The following is a 17,485-nucleotide window of genomic DNA, read 5'->3' as shown; positions in this document are numbered from 1 at the left end:
ATATATATATATATATATATATATTAATGCAACAAATACTGCACAATCTCCAGTGGGGTAGGACTAATGCATTTCAGTTCAGGATGTCAAAAACAGGAGGCAGAAGAGATGATTGTCTAGGCCAAGGTCCATGAGCCAGAAATAGATTTATGCAACAGGTAAATGATTACAATTTAGTTCAGGACTTCAGAGATAGGAGTTAGAACAGATGATTAGCTATATCAAGATTTAACAGAGAAATCAGGGACGTATGAGAGAGCCAGCAAGCAGGACCTGGATATCGGGGACTGAGTAATAACTGTGGCAAAGGAAGCTGTGGTTAGACGCCAGAGAAAATTCTTGTTGGAGAAGACCAGAATTTATCACTACTTAAGATACAGTTGGTTGGTAAGCTAAAACGAACATCACAATTTTCGCAGAGCAGGTTTACCACTTTGCAATTGCCCAAACAACCTTCCCCCCCCCACACTTACTGACCTGTAGTGAACAGTGATAAGGTTACTCTGCAGTCCAGTATCCCTAAATAAATCTTACTACTTTTTTTCTGTTATCTAGACTTAGATGACCTGTTGCAGGGAATGCTATGACTTCTATTTCCACAAGAACTGGAAATGCACAGGTTTCATTAGCCTATACATCCCTCAGTGGTCATGGAACCCCCCTGGCATGTTGTGGTATATTATTACCATGGCTCAACACTACTCTAGGGGGGCCATTAAAGCCTCTCCCTAACTGGGGGATGGGCTTTTTTTGTGCATCTGTTCCACTGAAAGAGGTGGGTCCAGATAAGGTACTCAACACTAAGCTCATTTGTACCATTTTTTTGGAGGAATAGGTTTTTTGCAATGTAAGATTTAAACCCACTGACATCAAGCAGAGGAGTATCAGATGTGCCAGTGCAGTCTGAACACACACTAGATTCTGAGCTAAGCTGTGCAGTACCTGTGGTATGTTCTGTTTGGTTCCTGTATGCTACTTGTGTTCTTTGAAGCTTTGACCCAACATGCCCCCTAGTCTTGCCTGTTTTCTGCCTGTGCTCACCTTGATTTTGGATTATTTTCTGGATGTGGATTTGGTGCAGCATCTGCCTGACTGTTGCTGACCCTAACTTTACATTGACCTTATTTTCTGTGTCTCTGAACTTGGATCCTAATGTTTCCTGTGATTCCTTAGATCTAGTACTTGTATCCTTGCTAATATATTCCAGTGATTCATGCAATTGTACTGGGGGCAATTGAGAATCAATAAGCAGAACTCACTTTAACTGAAATGGAGAGGCTATAGGTGAAAAACCTGGTATCCGATGTCTTTTAACAGGAAGATGGTTAAGATGTGACAATACAGCATCACAGGGGCAGCCTTGTATTTGAAATGCATACCTGTCTGTCCCCAGGAGAAAGAAGAAAGATGACCAGGGGGTTCATTTGCAAATTAAAATTCTCATCAATAATATACATTGGTGCTTAAAAAAAAAATAAAGTTGTCCATTCCTTTAACATGGTCCAATACAGTCTAGGATTGCATTGGGTCACTTTAAAGTGTTTCTTTATATATTACTTTACTATTTGCATTTAATTCTTACGCATTTGTCATTAGTCATTCAGATAGTGTTTTAGAAAAGTATATATTTATTGTTGGTGTACTATATATATTTTCTTCTGGATATTGTTTTATTGCATCTAGCAGTTTTTATCCAACAGGTAACTATAATAAATTGGACTTCTCTTTTACTATAAAATACATAACCCCTAACAAAGACAGTTCTACATAGTAAAGCACACTAGGGGGACTTATGAACTATCTCACAATGTCTTAAATTTCAATGCTTCAATGTGAAACAGCCATTATGGCTCATTTACGAAAATGCATTTAGGTGAATCTCATTGTCTATCACCCACTAGACAGATGAAAGCTAAATGTTTATTATTGTTTGTGGTTCAGTACAAATTTTGTACATCCAGTGTTAGTAGTTAAACTAAATTGATTACACAAGTACTAGTTAGCCATACAGCTTAGCTAATAATGGTTGGCTGAATATACCATTAGGCCAATGGCTTGAAAACCACAGCAGCCTTTTTAATAACATGTATTTCTTTCTGCCATTTATATTGTTGCTATTATTTTGTACAGTGAAAATAAAGACTAACTGCTCTTTTGTTCTTAATAACAGGCACACCATTTGATCCAGAATCTCTACTACATTTGGCAGTTTCCAATGTTATTTGCTCTGTTGTATTTGGTGAGAGATTTGACTACGAGGATGAGAAATTCATTACCCTTCTGTCCCATATTACAGATTTTGGCAAGCTGTTTAGCTCTGGATGGGGTCAGGTAATTATTAAAAAACATATAATAATTTAATGGATACAGTGTGTTTGACATTCTTACTTTAAATTTCTATCATTCCGAGCATTTCATTTAAAATCCACAATGATAGTTGATGTGGAATTTTGATATGGAATTAAAGTTCTAGTATAAAGTTCTAATATATATATATATATATATATATATATATATATATATATATATATATATATATACCACTTCTGCCTAGAAATTTTAGTTGTATAACATAAGAATGGTGTTTGTCCTCTCTGTGCTTGTTTATTAGGCATTATATCCTAGAGGATTGAAAACTGGAATTATTGGTTGCAAATATGAAGCCAAAGTGACATAGCCTGACTACTTGAGTGCAGTCATAAACCAACGTAAATTCCACTCACACTTGAATTCTCAGTACAAAGAGAATAGGAAAACATGTAACTTTGGTGGATATCAGAGCACATTTCAAGAAAGGTGGTTCAATCAGTGAACCACAATGGGGATGCTATCACTCGAGAATGTGAAATTAAATAAACATGTATATGGGCATACAGTTTTTAACCCCTTCAGTGCTAAAGAAGGGAGGTGCTCAACAGATACCTTCAAAGTGATAAACATGTGTCCCAGTAGTCCTTAGCACTCATGGGGTTCACCCAACCCCCATCCCCCTTACCCATCCCCCACTGGCATATTTTATTGGTGGTGGCCAGACGAAGAGTGATGGTGACTTAATCGCTCCGTGCACATCATAAGAGTCAGGAATGAGGGAGAGCACTAAAAGGGCCTGATATCCCCCATCCTGGTTCCCAGAGACTCATTGGTACCCTTGTTTTAATGAGGGGAGACCTATCTTTAAAACAATGTGGTCCATTTAGAAAACTTTAAGAAGTCCTGAAATCCCCTTTCAGGCAGGCACTGATCTCCGGCATCCTGGCTTTAATAAATTCAATGGGTACCTATTTGAAAGAGGGGATTCCTCTAGTCCAAATGATGTGGCCTCTTAGTAGTTATTGTTTGGTGAAGTCATGTGATCCACAGAGAAAAACACCCTACACATAGTAAAATAATTAAGTGGCCCAAGGATTGGTTTGAGGGTTGGAAAGCCTAGATCTAGCCCTTTCTGGCTCCAGGAACATATGGGATGGCCCTCATTTAAAGAGGACACTCATCTTTTTTAAATGATGTGCCCCCTTAGTAGTTATTGCCTGAGGATAACCAGACAATAACACAGATACTACAAAAAACATAAAAAATTCCAGAGATGGGGGTTAATATGCTATGGTATGACTTGTTGGGCTACCAATATTATTTCTACAAATTGTATGCATTTCATTTAAGACAAAAAATGCAATTAATTTTCAAGTACTGTTTTTAATAAAAAAAATATTTTGAATCTTGATTTTTTTGCTGTTTTGGAAAGATGGATTGATGCCAAAGCAAAAATCACAACATTTTGTTGGTGGTATTTAAAAGAAAATACACACATTTGCCATTAGTTCACTTTTATCAATTTCATTAAAAAACACTTTTTTGGCCATCTTGGGTAGATTTTCTTTGCTGTATTAGGAAGTATAAGCAAATTAATGATATCTTATGAAAATTCTAAGTCTGTTTCAAAGTAATTTGCGTGGATGTTGCATAAACAAATTATTGATTTTGAAGTGGTAATGTGACTAGCCCAAAATAGGCTCAGCGCAGAGGTGAGAAATGTTTCATTGGTGAATGCATTAAAGTTGCATTACCATCTAATTACTAATTATTACTCCCATTGAATAACATAAAAGCAAAATGTTTCATAAAACTAATTTCCACCTATAGTACAGAAAATAATAAAACAATTGTAGGATAATTTCACAGTGAATATTTTAATAAGAAATAACATGACTAACTAAAATATTTAAACATTAAGGGTCACTAAAGCATGCATACTGAGCACATCATGCTTTTGTTTTAAACTACACGTAAATCAGCTCTGCATACTCCCAAGTCAACAAGGAACACATCTAACGATACATGTGGTGTTGATTGCGGGTGTAGTTTTACTAGACCAGACACTGCAAGATGTGTACAATACTTATGTGGATGGACAGGGCTGCATATAAAACTTATGTGGATGGACAGGGCTGTGTTCACGGACGTAAGTCTAAGTTCTGGTCATGCACCGAGTGATTTTGCATACGATACGCTCAAAATCGGCAGAAACGTGCCTTCATGACTCAGGCCCTGAGTCATTAGGACACATATGTTTAAATATCCTATATCATGGTTGCATATAATTTACGAGTGACCATGGCATGAGATATATGGTAATATATGACAATATTAACAAAAAAAAAATCTAAATTGTAAAAAATATAAAGTATTGGCCTGCATTAAAAGAGGCATAGATGCAAGGGAAGACAGTGTAATTTTGCCACTGTATAAATTGTTTGTCATCTTAAATACGGAGTACATTTCTGGGCACTAGTATATAAAAAGATATTTTAGATCTAGAAAATGTTCAGAGAAGGGCAACAAAATTGATAAAGGGTATGCAGTCATTATGTTATGATAAAAGGTTAACCAGTTTAGGCATGTTTACTTTAGAAAAGAGGCATCTAAGAGGGGATATGATTATTATGAACAAATACATTAAGAGTCAATACAGAAAACTTTAATGAGAACTTTTTACCCCAAAGACTATACACAGGACACATTGTCACCCCCTAATATTAGAGGAGAGGAAGTTTCACAACCAGCAAAGGAAGGGGTTCTCTACAGTAAGGGCAGTCAAGATATGGAATTCACTGTCAGGGAAGGTTTTGATGGCAGATTCGATTGATATGTTTGAGAAAGGGTTAGACAAATTTTTAGCGGAAAAGTGTATCCAGGGATATGACCGTTAATTAAAATGAAGGATACTAGTGGATACAGGGAAAAAATAGGACTGCAATACTGGGTCTAGAGGGATTTTTTTCGATTGAAACAGATTTGTGTTTTTTTTAATCTGGATCTATTTTCAAATATAAGAAAAGGATAGGTTGAGCCTGATGGACTGGTGTCTTTTTTTTTCAACCTCATCAACTATGTAACTATGTCTATTTTATATTCTGAATGTAACTTTTTCCAGCTTCTAAATATTTTCCCAACCATGATGAGCTATGTCCCTGGCCCTCACCAGAAACTATTCACCATTTTCCCAAAGCTGAAAGACTTTATGAGGGACATAATGAGGTCTCACCAAAATACTCTGGATAAAAACTGCCCACGGGACTTCATAGATTGTTTCCTTATAAAGATGGAAGAGGTAAGTTTATGGAAAGTCTTGGGACAATAAATGGATGGAATATAAGTAAACAACCTTCTACTAAGAGTGGAGTGTCTTTAAATATTGTTTGCCTGCTAATAAAATCATCAAAACATCTTCCAGGAGAAAAAAAATCCAAATACTGAATTTCATGAAGATAACTTAGAGGGGACAGTAAGCGACCTATTCTTTGCTGGGACAGAGACTTCAAGTATGACACTAAGATATGGCTTCCTGATTCTACTTAAATATCCTGAAATACAAGGTAAGATTTACCCCCAAATGAAACTGCTCATACCCAGAACTCTAGTTTGTCATATGAGGATTTCTCTAGAAATATCCACTGATACTACCCACTAAAATGAGGAAATATCCAATTATATAGGATAATGTAGGTAATACTAAAAATGATTTTGTATAAAAAATGAAGATTAAAAATAGTTTTATAACTTTCTTGTTATAAAAAATTTCAGTGCCAACCTTTATCCTGGGAGGCCTAATAGTCCATTGCTTCTATGAGACACTTGGGTTGGAACAAAGGAACATAGTGTGAAAACATTTAATTAATATTTACATACTTATTTGTTGAGGTGCACTGAAGTGGAGCAGTGGTCAAAGTAGGCCGGTATACAGAGGTATGCAATGCCGCCACTTTTCCTATTGTCTTCATTGTAAAACTATAAAATTCCATTCACTTACATTTGATATACTGACTCTTCTAAATTCCCATACCGCCAATTTTAAATTTACACTTTTACCACTGATATAAATGAAGAAAATTAATAAATGCTGTAGGAGAAAAGACAAAAATCTGTCAATTTCTCTCCTTCTATCTTTCTCCGGTATACAGATATGTATAAATATGAACGTTCATCTCATACTTTGTATGTTATCCAGAATGATATGGCTTTCAGACTTCTTGATTCTCAGACTTCTCAAGAAACATGAATAAAAATATGTTTTAAATTTTGTTTGACAATTTACTGAAAACTAAAGCTTCAGGCTGGAACCCATGTGCCTAAGACCAATATGGTAAATACAGCCCTCTGTAAGCTACTGACAGTATTAGTTTGGAAAATTTGTTCTTTAATTATGGCCAGTATGAATAAATTAACAAAGTAAATGTAAATAAAGGTAATTTTTTTCTTGTTGTGCCTTTAATGTTAATATAAATTTCAGAGAAGATTCACAAGGAAATTGACAATATAATTGGGAGAGATCGATGTCCATCAGTGGAGGACAGGAGTAAGATGCCATACACAGATGCTGTTATCCATGAGATCCAGAGATTTGCCGATATTGTCCCTACAGGACTGCTGCATGGGGCCAGCAGAGACACAACCTTCAGGGGATATCATATTCCAAAGGTATTCTTGTCCAGGATAGACAGTGTTAAAAGATATTTGGAAAATGGTATCATATATACAGTATATAGATCATATCTTGCCCAAATATAACCACTTTCTTACCCTTGCACCATATAAGCCCTGTTATGCTCACATTTTTCCTAGGCTGTGTCCCTGCTTAAAATTAAAAGTAAGTGAATGTGATTTCAGGGAACCTTGGTGTTTCCAATCCTGACCTCCGTCCTGAAAGACCCCAAACAATTCAAGAACCCAGAAAAGTTTGATCCTGGACACTTTCTTGACGAGAATGGTGGCTTTAGGAAGCATGATGCATTCATGCCATTTTCTGCAGGTACGAGCATTTTACCATTTATAATATTTCCATTATTACTAAAGCTAAATAGTGAAAATTATGTTTACTATGGCTATACTGGCTCTGATGTTCTGTGACAGTTTAAGTATATCAAGTATGTTGCAACAAAGCAGTAATAACAATAGTAAAAAAAAGAAAATAGAAAATTAATCAGGACACAATGCTTGATGTTCTGGGTCTGGAAGTGGTAGCATATCAGTTCCCTTAAGTGACAACCAACATGCTGTGGGAACGCAATGGGTTTGCCATCATGTTATTTGCAGAACAGAACAGAAAAGCACTTTTATATATGATGAAATATGATCAATACACATACTCTCATAAAAGTTGATTTATTAATGGCTCACGTTAATACAAACAGTGGAGCATTAATACATATTATTGTTCATTTAATAAAGGAGGTGTGAGTATGGGATGTAGGGAGGTGGTGATAACTATGCCTGTTATAGAAATGCAGTTGCAATTGAACAAAATGCAAAGTCCTCAGGCTAGATTTACTAAGAATCATGTGTGGTGGCGTCTTTAAACCCCCACAAATTGTCGGCGGTTTAGTGCTCCAAACTGCTGCATTTACTATGGGTCAACATGAGGCAGAGATGTAAAATGCCTGGTATTGGGTGGTCTTTCATTCCTAAATGGCATCATTGAGTCAGAACATTTATAAATATTGAAGGCTTGTACAAAGATATACTTACAAGCAGAGATGGAGCTAGTTTGTACTGTTCATTGTAAATATCTCCATATGTTTTATTTTTTTGTTCTTGCTGAATTAAGTCAAGGTATTTCTAGGTTTCACAGATACTTTGTTTAAAAGGTTAATTCTTTTTAAAGCAAAACATGCACTTTGCTTACAATAACTGTCCGCAGTTTTATTATTATTTTTTATCTATGGTTTAGATTTCACTCTACCTTAGAATAGCAAGTAATATGCACAATGCATAGACATTTGTAAAGAAAGGCATATGCTCATGTTTTACTAAATATTATTAAAAATATAATAGTTTTCTTATAAAGTGAATTTAGATATAATTTTAATTAGTTTCTGATAATCACCATTTAACTTATCTGAACCTGTACTGAAAGCTTTGTTTTCATTCCGTCTCTACAGGGAAACGCATATGTTTGGGGGAGGGTCTGGCTCGCATGGAGCTCTTCCTTTTCCTCACCACTACTTTGCAAAAGTTTACATTGAAGCACACAGGGGACAAGGATGACATAGAGATCACACCAGAACCCAAGTCAAATGGCGCTCGAACTCGGACCTATGAGATGTTTGTTGTCCCTCGCTGAGGAAGTACTCATCTTATTACAGCCTTGACACAAGTTTAAACATCAGACCAGAAGCTAATACCAATGTTTACAGTCCTCATACTCATGAGATGTTTGCTATCCTTTGATGATTAAGTACCTAACACTTTGGATACAAATCCGATATCCTGTTCCAAATTTAAGTGCACTTTTAACTTCAAAAGCAAAAGTATTTTATAAATAAAAAAAATTAAACAACAAAAAATGGAATTAATGCATTGTTGCTTTGTTAAGAATTAAGTATAGTTTAAAAGCAGAATATGTTCTATTAAAACTGTTACACAGCAATGATGGAAGGGTACTAAGAATGAAGAGAAGCATAGAGAGGGGCAATTCTGGAGCCCATGAAGGTGCAATGATCATGTTCAGAGAGTAGACAATGTAAGTTGATCAACATAATTTTACAGAACATGTTTGTTGGCAGGTTTATACATTTGCAACATCAAGGATCCTCATTTTGGTAGAGTTCCACTCTCCAAGCTATATATTAATTAGCACTGATATGACGTGTTAGTACATGCAATTATTTATTGTAAGCCGTTTCAGATATTTTAGGGGAAACTTGTTTCAGCTACAAATTTGTTTTCAAAATCTTACCTCATTTTAAGTTTGGAATAAATACAACTAGTTTGCATCTTGGCAAACCCATGTTATGCTACAGGGGAAAACAAATTTAAAATGCACAGAGAGATTTAGAGTGCTGAAAGGAGCACATCCTAATTCAACCCTATGCTGTAGTGGTAGAATAAATCTGCCCCATGTGTGTGCAGAAGCAGGCAGTATTTTTCCTGCATGCAAAATATTCATTTTGCACCCAACATGGTTTGTCCAGGTGTAAAATTATACCCTTTAGCTGAATTTGCTCCTAACTATTAACAAGGTCAAATGGGCGCAATTTACTATAGGTCAGCAGATTGCATTGCAGCAGTCACCGAACAGCTTTATTTATAACTTCTTATGATTATAAATCCCAATCACCATCATTATGAGGCATTATGTGCGTTATACACACGGATTTAATAACATAACTTTTGTCAGTAGGCCATTTATTCATACAGCAATATGTTTGTTAATATTTTTATGTCAACACTACATATATTTTTGTTTTATATGCATTCTTTATAGATTTAAGCAAATTACAACTGGAAAAGGAAATATGGACAGATGGGGAAAACAGATTAATATGCATCTGTAGACTATATATAGTGGATGGAGCCATATTGCTGAACCAACATTTCTGAGCATGCAGCTTCTCTATCCATTAGGAATTTGCTATATCACTTCTGCAGATAATTATATAAAGTATTGTTGGTCCACTATTATTTCATATATTTGTCCAACAAGGGTATTCCAAGTTACCGCACCAAACACATGGCTATTACAGCCACGCTGTGTCACTGTTGGACTCTGCACTATTAATGACATGACTGTTGTTTGTGCTGGCTCAGTCTATAGAGGATTTTGGGGAGTGAGCTCTATTCAACAATTTATGCTCTTTCATCCCTTCCAACACTCCTAATCTCTGCACTTACCCAGTCTGAAAAAACAAAAAAAAACAATAGAGACATTCCAGCTGCCAGCATTCTGTCTGGGTGTTCTGTGCAGCTAGAGAAATACAGTGCAAGAAGCCGCTTGTTAACAGCACAGAACAGCTAATTCCATTCCTCCAACTTGATGATATCTTATCAAAATGTTAGTGGTGATTAAAAAATAACATTATTACCTTGACCACATGATTATGGGTTTATCTTTTTTTGAGGGGGTGTGTGATTCAGTTACCTATATTTATATGGTTAATAGTTTATGACTTCACTGCATACATTTGGAAATACACGTCCATCCACCGCTTTGAAGGTACTTTTACAAATTGCATGGTCCTAAATTTAATCAGTGAAAGTATCAACACTGCATCACATATCTAACTTTTAAATTAATGTATTTTCAACATGACAGTAAAGCTTACCAGAAGGAACCCTGAAATCATTCAATAAACTATACATTGATGCAACAACTTCCAATAAAAAGCAGGCTCTCAATGAGTGTTATTGCTTCTGCTAGAAACACCACATGTAATGTACTGTCATCAGCATACTGTATGCACAGTTTAACTAATGAAAACAATATTTTGCACATTAATCAAGGGACAAAGGCAGGAATGATCCCAGGGAAATAAATTCAGAGTCGTTGTCTGCAAAAGCCAGGAGTCAGAGTCCACATAGTCAATAAAGGAATCAAGACAAGCTGGACTATTGTTCAAGGGCACATTCATCAGACAACAAGCACTATTGGTTTTGTGCCTTATATTATACCAGATTGCAGGGAATTGGTTGTTTGCAGAGAGTGGGTGGTTTTGCAAATTAATGAGGTTAAAATTCTAGGCAACAAGAGTTTTGACAAACAGATTTTGCTGTAGGTCTCTGCTCTCAAGTCCACAAGTCCATATGACCTGAGATCAAGTCCTGTGGAGTTCGCCTGTCATGACACATGGCTTTTGTAGCTGAAACAGATGTGTATCTTGGCCTACAGTAAATAAGTCCCATATCCAGGGTGTGTGCTCCACTTACTGTGAATAATGTATCCTGGCATAGGGGACCACAAGTAAATGTTACAGGGAATTCAGCAGGTTTTATTTTTTTTACTGCACACGTTTTGTTTTATTTCCAACTTTAAATCAGGCCAATTGTATCTTCATTTAATATTTACTTACTTTTTTAGTTTTCTACTTTATTCTACCTTATTCCAGTTTTCAGCACCATTCTTACTTTTTAAAGTGGTATATATTGTGGTAAGATTAACTCTTCACCTAACAGATGAGATGTATGATAATTGTGCCGATTAAGTATTATTGTTAATTTCCATTAATAATCAGGTATGACAATGTAAATTGTATGTAACCTTGTAATGTAATCTCAATGTAAAATAATCTTTTTAAATTAGCCAGACTCAGAGATAGATACGCATCTCTCAGTTTTTTTTGGAGAACTCAGGCCCTGTGAACATTCCAGATTGCTCATTTAGAAAGCCCTCTGACATTCTTTAGATCAGTCTGTCCTTATTGAGGTGAGAGCTATGTGGAAAAAGGTTTAAAATCTTCTGCCTTAGAAAATAACGATTGCATTTTCATGAGGGGGTCTATCAAGACTGAAATGTCCCATATTTCTCAACTGTGTTAACTCACACATGCCAAAGTCTTAACTAGTAAGTAGTGACTATGGTTCTATTCCCTATTTTATTTCTGAAACTTATTCTGTATGTCTTGTTATTAACTGTATTGTAACTACACCTTGAAAACATTTTTTGGATTAAAATAAATTTAATTTAGCGTACTCTCCGTGATTATTTGTGCACTTACGAAGCCCAGTGAGGCTCATACTACATGTGTATGTGATTTAAGTGTGACACACTAATAGAAACAACAAAGTGGTATAACCTGGCGCAAAAATAAAATAAATAAAATAAAAACAGAAGAGAATGAATGAAAATTAAAAAATTTCAATTTAATGGATGATAAAAGATTAGTAAATGGTCCGGACCAAAAATAATCAAGTATAATTTCCCATGTTAAAACATATATAAAAAATGGAGAGATGTTGGTCCAAATGAGTGCATGAAAAAATGCAGATACACTAATAGTGAAAAGTCCACCTATAATGGGTCCACAATGGATGTTTTCTTCTAAAAAGCGAATATATGAAACACGATGATGAAACAGTCACAATCCGGTAGATCCGGATATACAAAGATAAAAACACAGAAAATGATTCACTCCGTAGGAAATATTTCATCTTTTTTTTGTATACAATTTCATTTTTATATTTCTTTTTTACATTAACTTTCTGGTGGTCCAACTGCTTTATTTCTATTTCCTACATGAGCGCATGTGTGAACCGCACAGCAGAAACTACTAGCCAGCCGGCCGCAACTCTTGTTTCTTCTGGACATCCTAACAACTAGCAGCCCGAGAATCAGTGTACACTGAAGAGGAGGCCGGAAGCCGTGCAGCAACGTTTTGGAGACACAGACTCATGGTGTCTCATAGAGGGATTATCCGGAGACAGCTATGCGGGACTTGCATTAAGATGTCTGAGTGAGTTATCGTCATGCATCATTTTTTTCTGTGTTTGTGTCGGTTGACATATTAATAAGTGGTTTTGGTGAATGTAAGTACACCATAATTAATCCTTCGTGGTGGCAGAAAAGGACTAAGGTGACTCCAGTTACGGCCAGCTGTTCAGATTGCTGTATCTGAGACAGGCTGGGCGTTCGTGACATAAATGGATGCACATTAATAGATTGCAAAAATAAATGTAAGTAGAATTATGTGGAGAAATAAAATTATTTTTTTTAGAAATTTTCTTTTTTTCATTAGAATGCTGCAAGAGCCTGTTTTCTACAGTAGTTCTCGTTACCTTTGACATCTCTGGATCTTTGTTCTCCTTCAGTTTTGTGAGAGTCGAATGACGATTTGGATATAGAATAAAATATAGTAGCCATGATATGAATAGTACAGTCTTATTATATAGACTTATTTCTATACAAGATAAATATGTTTTTGTATAATGTACTTCTTGATTCTAGGAATGTGCTTACATGAGATGTTCTAAACAGTGTTTTCTCTAGAAACGCTTATAAGATAAGTAATGTCTTCATTTTAAAGGAATGAGGGTTTCTGTTGACATGTTTTAGTTGGAGATGTGATTTCTTTGGGTAGAGATGCACTACATTAGTTCATTCAATGCAAATGTTAAGCTTAAATCGGCGAAGGGTGCCGAGATTATAATGTACAATGTGTATTCTTTGCCTTTTGTTCTAAATATGATTTGGTGGTTTGTGTGCATGTGAATCAATAGGCTTGTTTCTTTCCTACATGAAAGAATCTGAGAATCCTTCTTTGGTGAGACAGCTATGTTAGTTCTATTTTGTATGCTTTCATTTCTGTAGTTTTCACTTCAGTGTTCATGATATATTAAAATGCACAGTGTGGAAGTTCTTAGTGTTTACCATAATACCTTAATAAACCAATAAAGACACGGACACCAGATTAACGTTGAAATAAAATATATTTAATAAATGGCTATTATTAAACTAAAGGGGCTGAATGGTGGACGAGAGCAGGACAGTCAGCAAACACAAAACCAATAACGGTGGAAAGGTCAGACCATTGTACCACCAACCCAGGATCATACCTTATCTATTGGCCAGTGCGAAATATCTGTCCAACGGCAAGACTACACCCCCCTTATAACCACCAGTAAAATATTCAACATACTGGCACGAGTCCCATTCACTGGACCCAACACACGTGATGACAACACAATCCAAAAGGGGGAGTAGTGACCTATGACGAGATAACCCAAGCACCATATGCAAACTTACCGACTGCACTGCTCTACCACCCAGAAAACCATAATAAACAACCCAATGACTGCCGGGCGGGCGGGAGGAAATCCGGAAGCAGAGAGGGGAAAATGGAGGAGAACATTCACCTAAATAAAACTAAACCACTCCCCTCCTCTGCCTCATTGGTTACAAACTGAAGAAGCCCATAGGCTAAACACCTAATCACTCACCCACGTGATTTTAACTTTGTTTAGGCTGATTGCCACACTTCCCTTAGATGTATGCTATATGTGTATGGTAAATGTTTTATCATTGACATCCACTTGTTGCAGGAAGTGTTTCATTATACAGGAAATGCCCCTGCAGCCATGTTCTATTCAACATTAATGCAGTTAGTAAAGACACACTTCTACAAATCTCCAGAGTCCTATGGTTATGTGTACACAGACCACTTTATATGTCGGAATTCTGGCTGTGATGGGACAAGGTCTCTGACACATAGAACTGCTGGTTTTTGACAACGCCATTGCTGTCACATGGCTCAAATTTAAGAAGGAAGGGTTTGTATACTGCTGTGCTAGGCTCTCAGATAAATCGAAATGATACAGTCATATACTCTTTTTTTCTTTCTTTTTTTACCTTTGATGAGGTTGAAAAAAGACTTCAGTCCATGAAGTTCAACCTATTTTTTTGGATCTCCTGCGATCCCTTTTTTATATTTGAAATTGATCTAGATTAAGCAACTGGCAATCTGTTACAATCAGGAAAAATCCCTTCAGACCCAATATTGCAGTCCTATTTATTCCCTATATCCACTAGTATCCTTCATTTTAATTAACACTTGTGTCCCTGGATACACTTTTCCGCTAAAAATTTGTCTAATGCTTTCTTAAACATATCTATTACATCTGCCATCACAACCGTCCCTGGCAGTGAATTCCATATCTTGACTGCCCTTACTGTAAAGAACCCCTTCCTTTGCTGGTTGTGAAACTACCTCTTCTCTAACCTTAGGGGGTAACCACATGTCCTGTGTATAGTCCTTGGGGTAAAAAGTTCCCATGAAAGTTCTATGTATTGACCCTTAATGTATTTGTACATAGTAATTATATCTCCTCTTATATACCTCTTTTCTAAAGTAAATATGCTTAAACTGGATAACCGTTCCTCATAACTAAATGACTCCATACACTTTATCAATTTTGTCGCCCTTCTCTGAACCCTTTCTAGTTCCAAAATATATTTTTATAGAGTGGTGCCCAGAACTGTACTCCATATTCAAGATGAAGTCTTACCGACGATTTGTACAGTAGCAAAGTTTCAGTGTCTTCCCTTGCATCTATGCCCCTTTAATACTTTAATTGCCCTTTCAGCTGCTGCTTGACATTTTGCACTATTGCTAAATCTATTGTTTATGAGCACTCCCAAATCCTTTTCCTTTTAATATTCCCCTAAATTAATCCCATATAATTTATAGATTGTGTGCTTTTTTTAATCTCTAAATGTCTAACTTTATATTTATCTATGTTAAACCTCATATTCCATTTGGCCACCAAATTCTCCAGCTTTTTTAAGTCCCCCTGTAGAGAAGCTACATCTTGCTCTGATTTTATTTCCTTATAGAGTTTAGTGTATTCTGCAAAAATGGAAACTTTACTCTCTAAACCATCAAAAAGGTCATTAAAAACTTTTGACCAATTAGAAAATGTTCCATTTATCACAACTCTCTGTTCCCTATTCTCTAACCAGCTTTCGATCCAAGTACAAATGTTGTTTCCTAGACCCAGTTCCATTATTTTGTAAACCAACCTCTTATGTGGCACTGTATCAAAGGCCTTTGCAAAATCTAGTAGACCACATCACCTGTGCTGCCCTGGTCTAATTTCCCACTAACATCCTCGTAGAAACTAATTAGATTATTTTGACATGACCCATCCCTCACAAATCCATGCTGATTCCCACTAATAATCTTATTGCACACCAATTAATCCTGATACTTTCCCTTAATATACTTTACAGTCGTTTCCTGACTATTGATGTCAGGCTTACAGGTCTATAATTCCCTGGTTGTGATCTCATCCCTGTTTTAAACAACGGCACCACATCTGCTATTCACTAAACCCTTGGTACTGAGCCTGATGAGATTGAGTCTATGAAAATTAAGAATTGCGGTCTAGCTATTTCTGAGTTTAGCTCCAAAAGAACACTTGGGTGTATGCCATCTGGACCTGGAGCTTTATTTATCTAAATATTTTTCAGTCACCTTTGGACTTCTTCCTTTGTCAGCCAAGTATTAATTAATGGTATAGTTTAATTTCCGTTATTATTCATTATTCCTACCATTTGGTCCTCTCTAGTAAATACTGAAGAAAAGAAAGTGTTTAATACCTCTGCTTTTTCCTTAGTATGATTTATCAATTCACTCATCTCACTTATTAGGGGTCCTATATTATAAATTAACCTTGTATCTGGAGCAAGAGGTACGGCTGAAAAACAAGTAACTGAGAGATGCCCAGAACTTGAATTGGATGCTGGTGAATGCGTTCCAATTCAGCATACCCTTCCTGTACATTGACTACAGCCAAATGCAATTGTTAAGTGAGAATTGTTATCAATCCTAAGAAACTCAAAAGTTATCACAGATAAGCCTGTTACAATTTTTTTGCTATGCATTTAATTGTGCTTTATGTACACACACTATTTACTACACTACTTTCTTCATGTTTTATACTATAACGCCTTAAGCTTCCTGGACATCCAAGACTCAAAGCCTCCTGTAATACCAAGTATACAATTATTGTTTGGGCTGCACAGTGGCCTAGTGGTTACCACGTCTGCCTCACAACACTGGGTTCATGAGTTTGATTCCCGACCATGGCCTTATCTGTGTGGAGTTTGTATGTACTCCCTATGGGTTTCCTCCGGGTGCTCTGGTTTCCTCCCACACTCCAAAAAAAACATACTAGTAGGTTAATTGGCTGCTATCAAAATTCACCCTAGTCTCTCTCTCTGTCTGTGTTTGTGTATGTTAGGGAATTTAGACTGTAAGCTCCAATGGGGCAGGGACTGATGTGAATGAGTTCTTTGTACAGTGCTGCGGAATTAGTGGCGCTATATAAATAACGGCGATGACTGTTCTACAACATAAAAAAGAAAATCACTTGCAGATATAGCATGTTTATGTGAGACAAATAGCACAACACAACCCTAGTTGCACAGTGCACACAGCACCCAAAGTCCCTCAGAACACCACATTCACACTATACTGAGGGGGTAGGTGCAACAGTCATATTTTTCCACGCTAACATGTGTTCTCTTATGCTTTTTGTCCCATATAAATGAGCTCTATTTGTTAATCCATTTCTCACATAACTGTCCTATGTCTGGATCTTTGTACACCTATAAGGTGGGTACACAGCTGTTAGTAGGCTGAAGACAAAGTTGGAAAGAAAGTTATAAGAAATATAATTCTGTTCATGCAAACAAAAAAAGTTATGTGCTCTGGGTCTA

General features: G+C 36.3%; 1 protein-coding gene across 2 annotated transcripts in view; it reads left to right on the top strand.

Moving 5' to 3' along the window:
* Positions 1–9,347, top strand: part of LOC142102229 (cytochrome P450 2A4-like) — a 41,333-nt gene extending 31,986 nt beyond the window's left edge. Inside the window, exons 4-9 of one of the 2 annotated variants that reach the window (XM_075186950.1) lie at positions 2,171–2,331; positions 5,432–5,608; positions 5,732–5,873; positions 6,788–6,975; positions 7,165–7,306; positions 8,436–9,347. In XM_075186950.1, the coding sequence (XP_075043051.1) occupies positions 2,171–2,331; positions 5,432–5,608; positions 5,732–5,873; positions 6,788–6,975; positions 7,165–7,306; positions 8,436–8,617 (992 nt within the window). In that variant the 3' untranslated portion in view covers positions 8,618–9,347. The remainder of the gene's footprint in view (positions 1–2,170; positions 2,332–5,431; positions 5,609–5,731; positions 5,874–6,787; positions 6,976–7,164; positions 7,307–8,435) is intronic. The other variant, XM_075186951.1, reaches the window with a different exon arrangement.
* Positions 9,348–17,485: the final 8,138 nt, after the last annotated feature.

The sequence above is a fragment of the Mixophyes fleayi genome, chromosome 9 (genome assembly GCF_038048845.1).
Source record: "Mixophyes fleayi isolate aMixFle1 chromosome 9, aMixFle1.hap1, whole genome shotgun sequence".
Taxonomy (NCBI): Eukaryota; Metazoa; Chordata; class Amphibia; order Anura; family Limnodynastidae; genus Mixophyes; species Mixophyes fleayi.
This window is presented reverse-complemented; position numbering and strand designations above follow the sequence as displayed.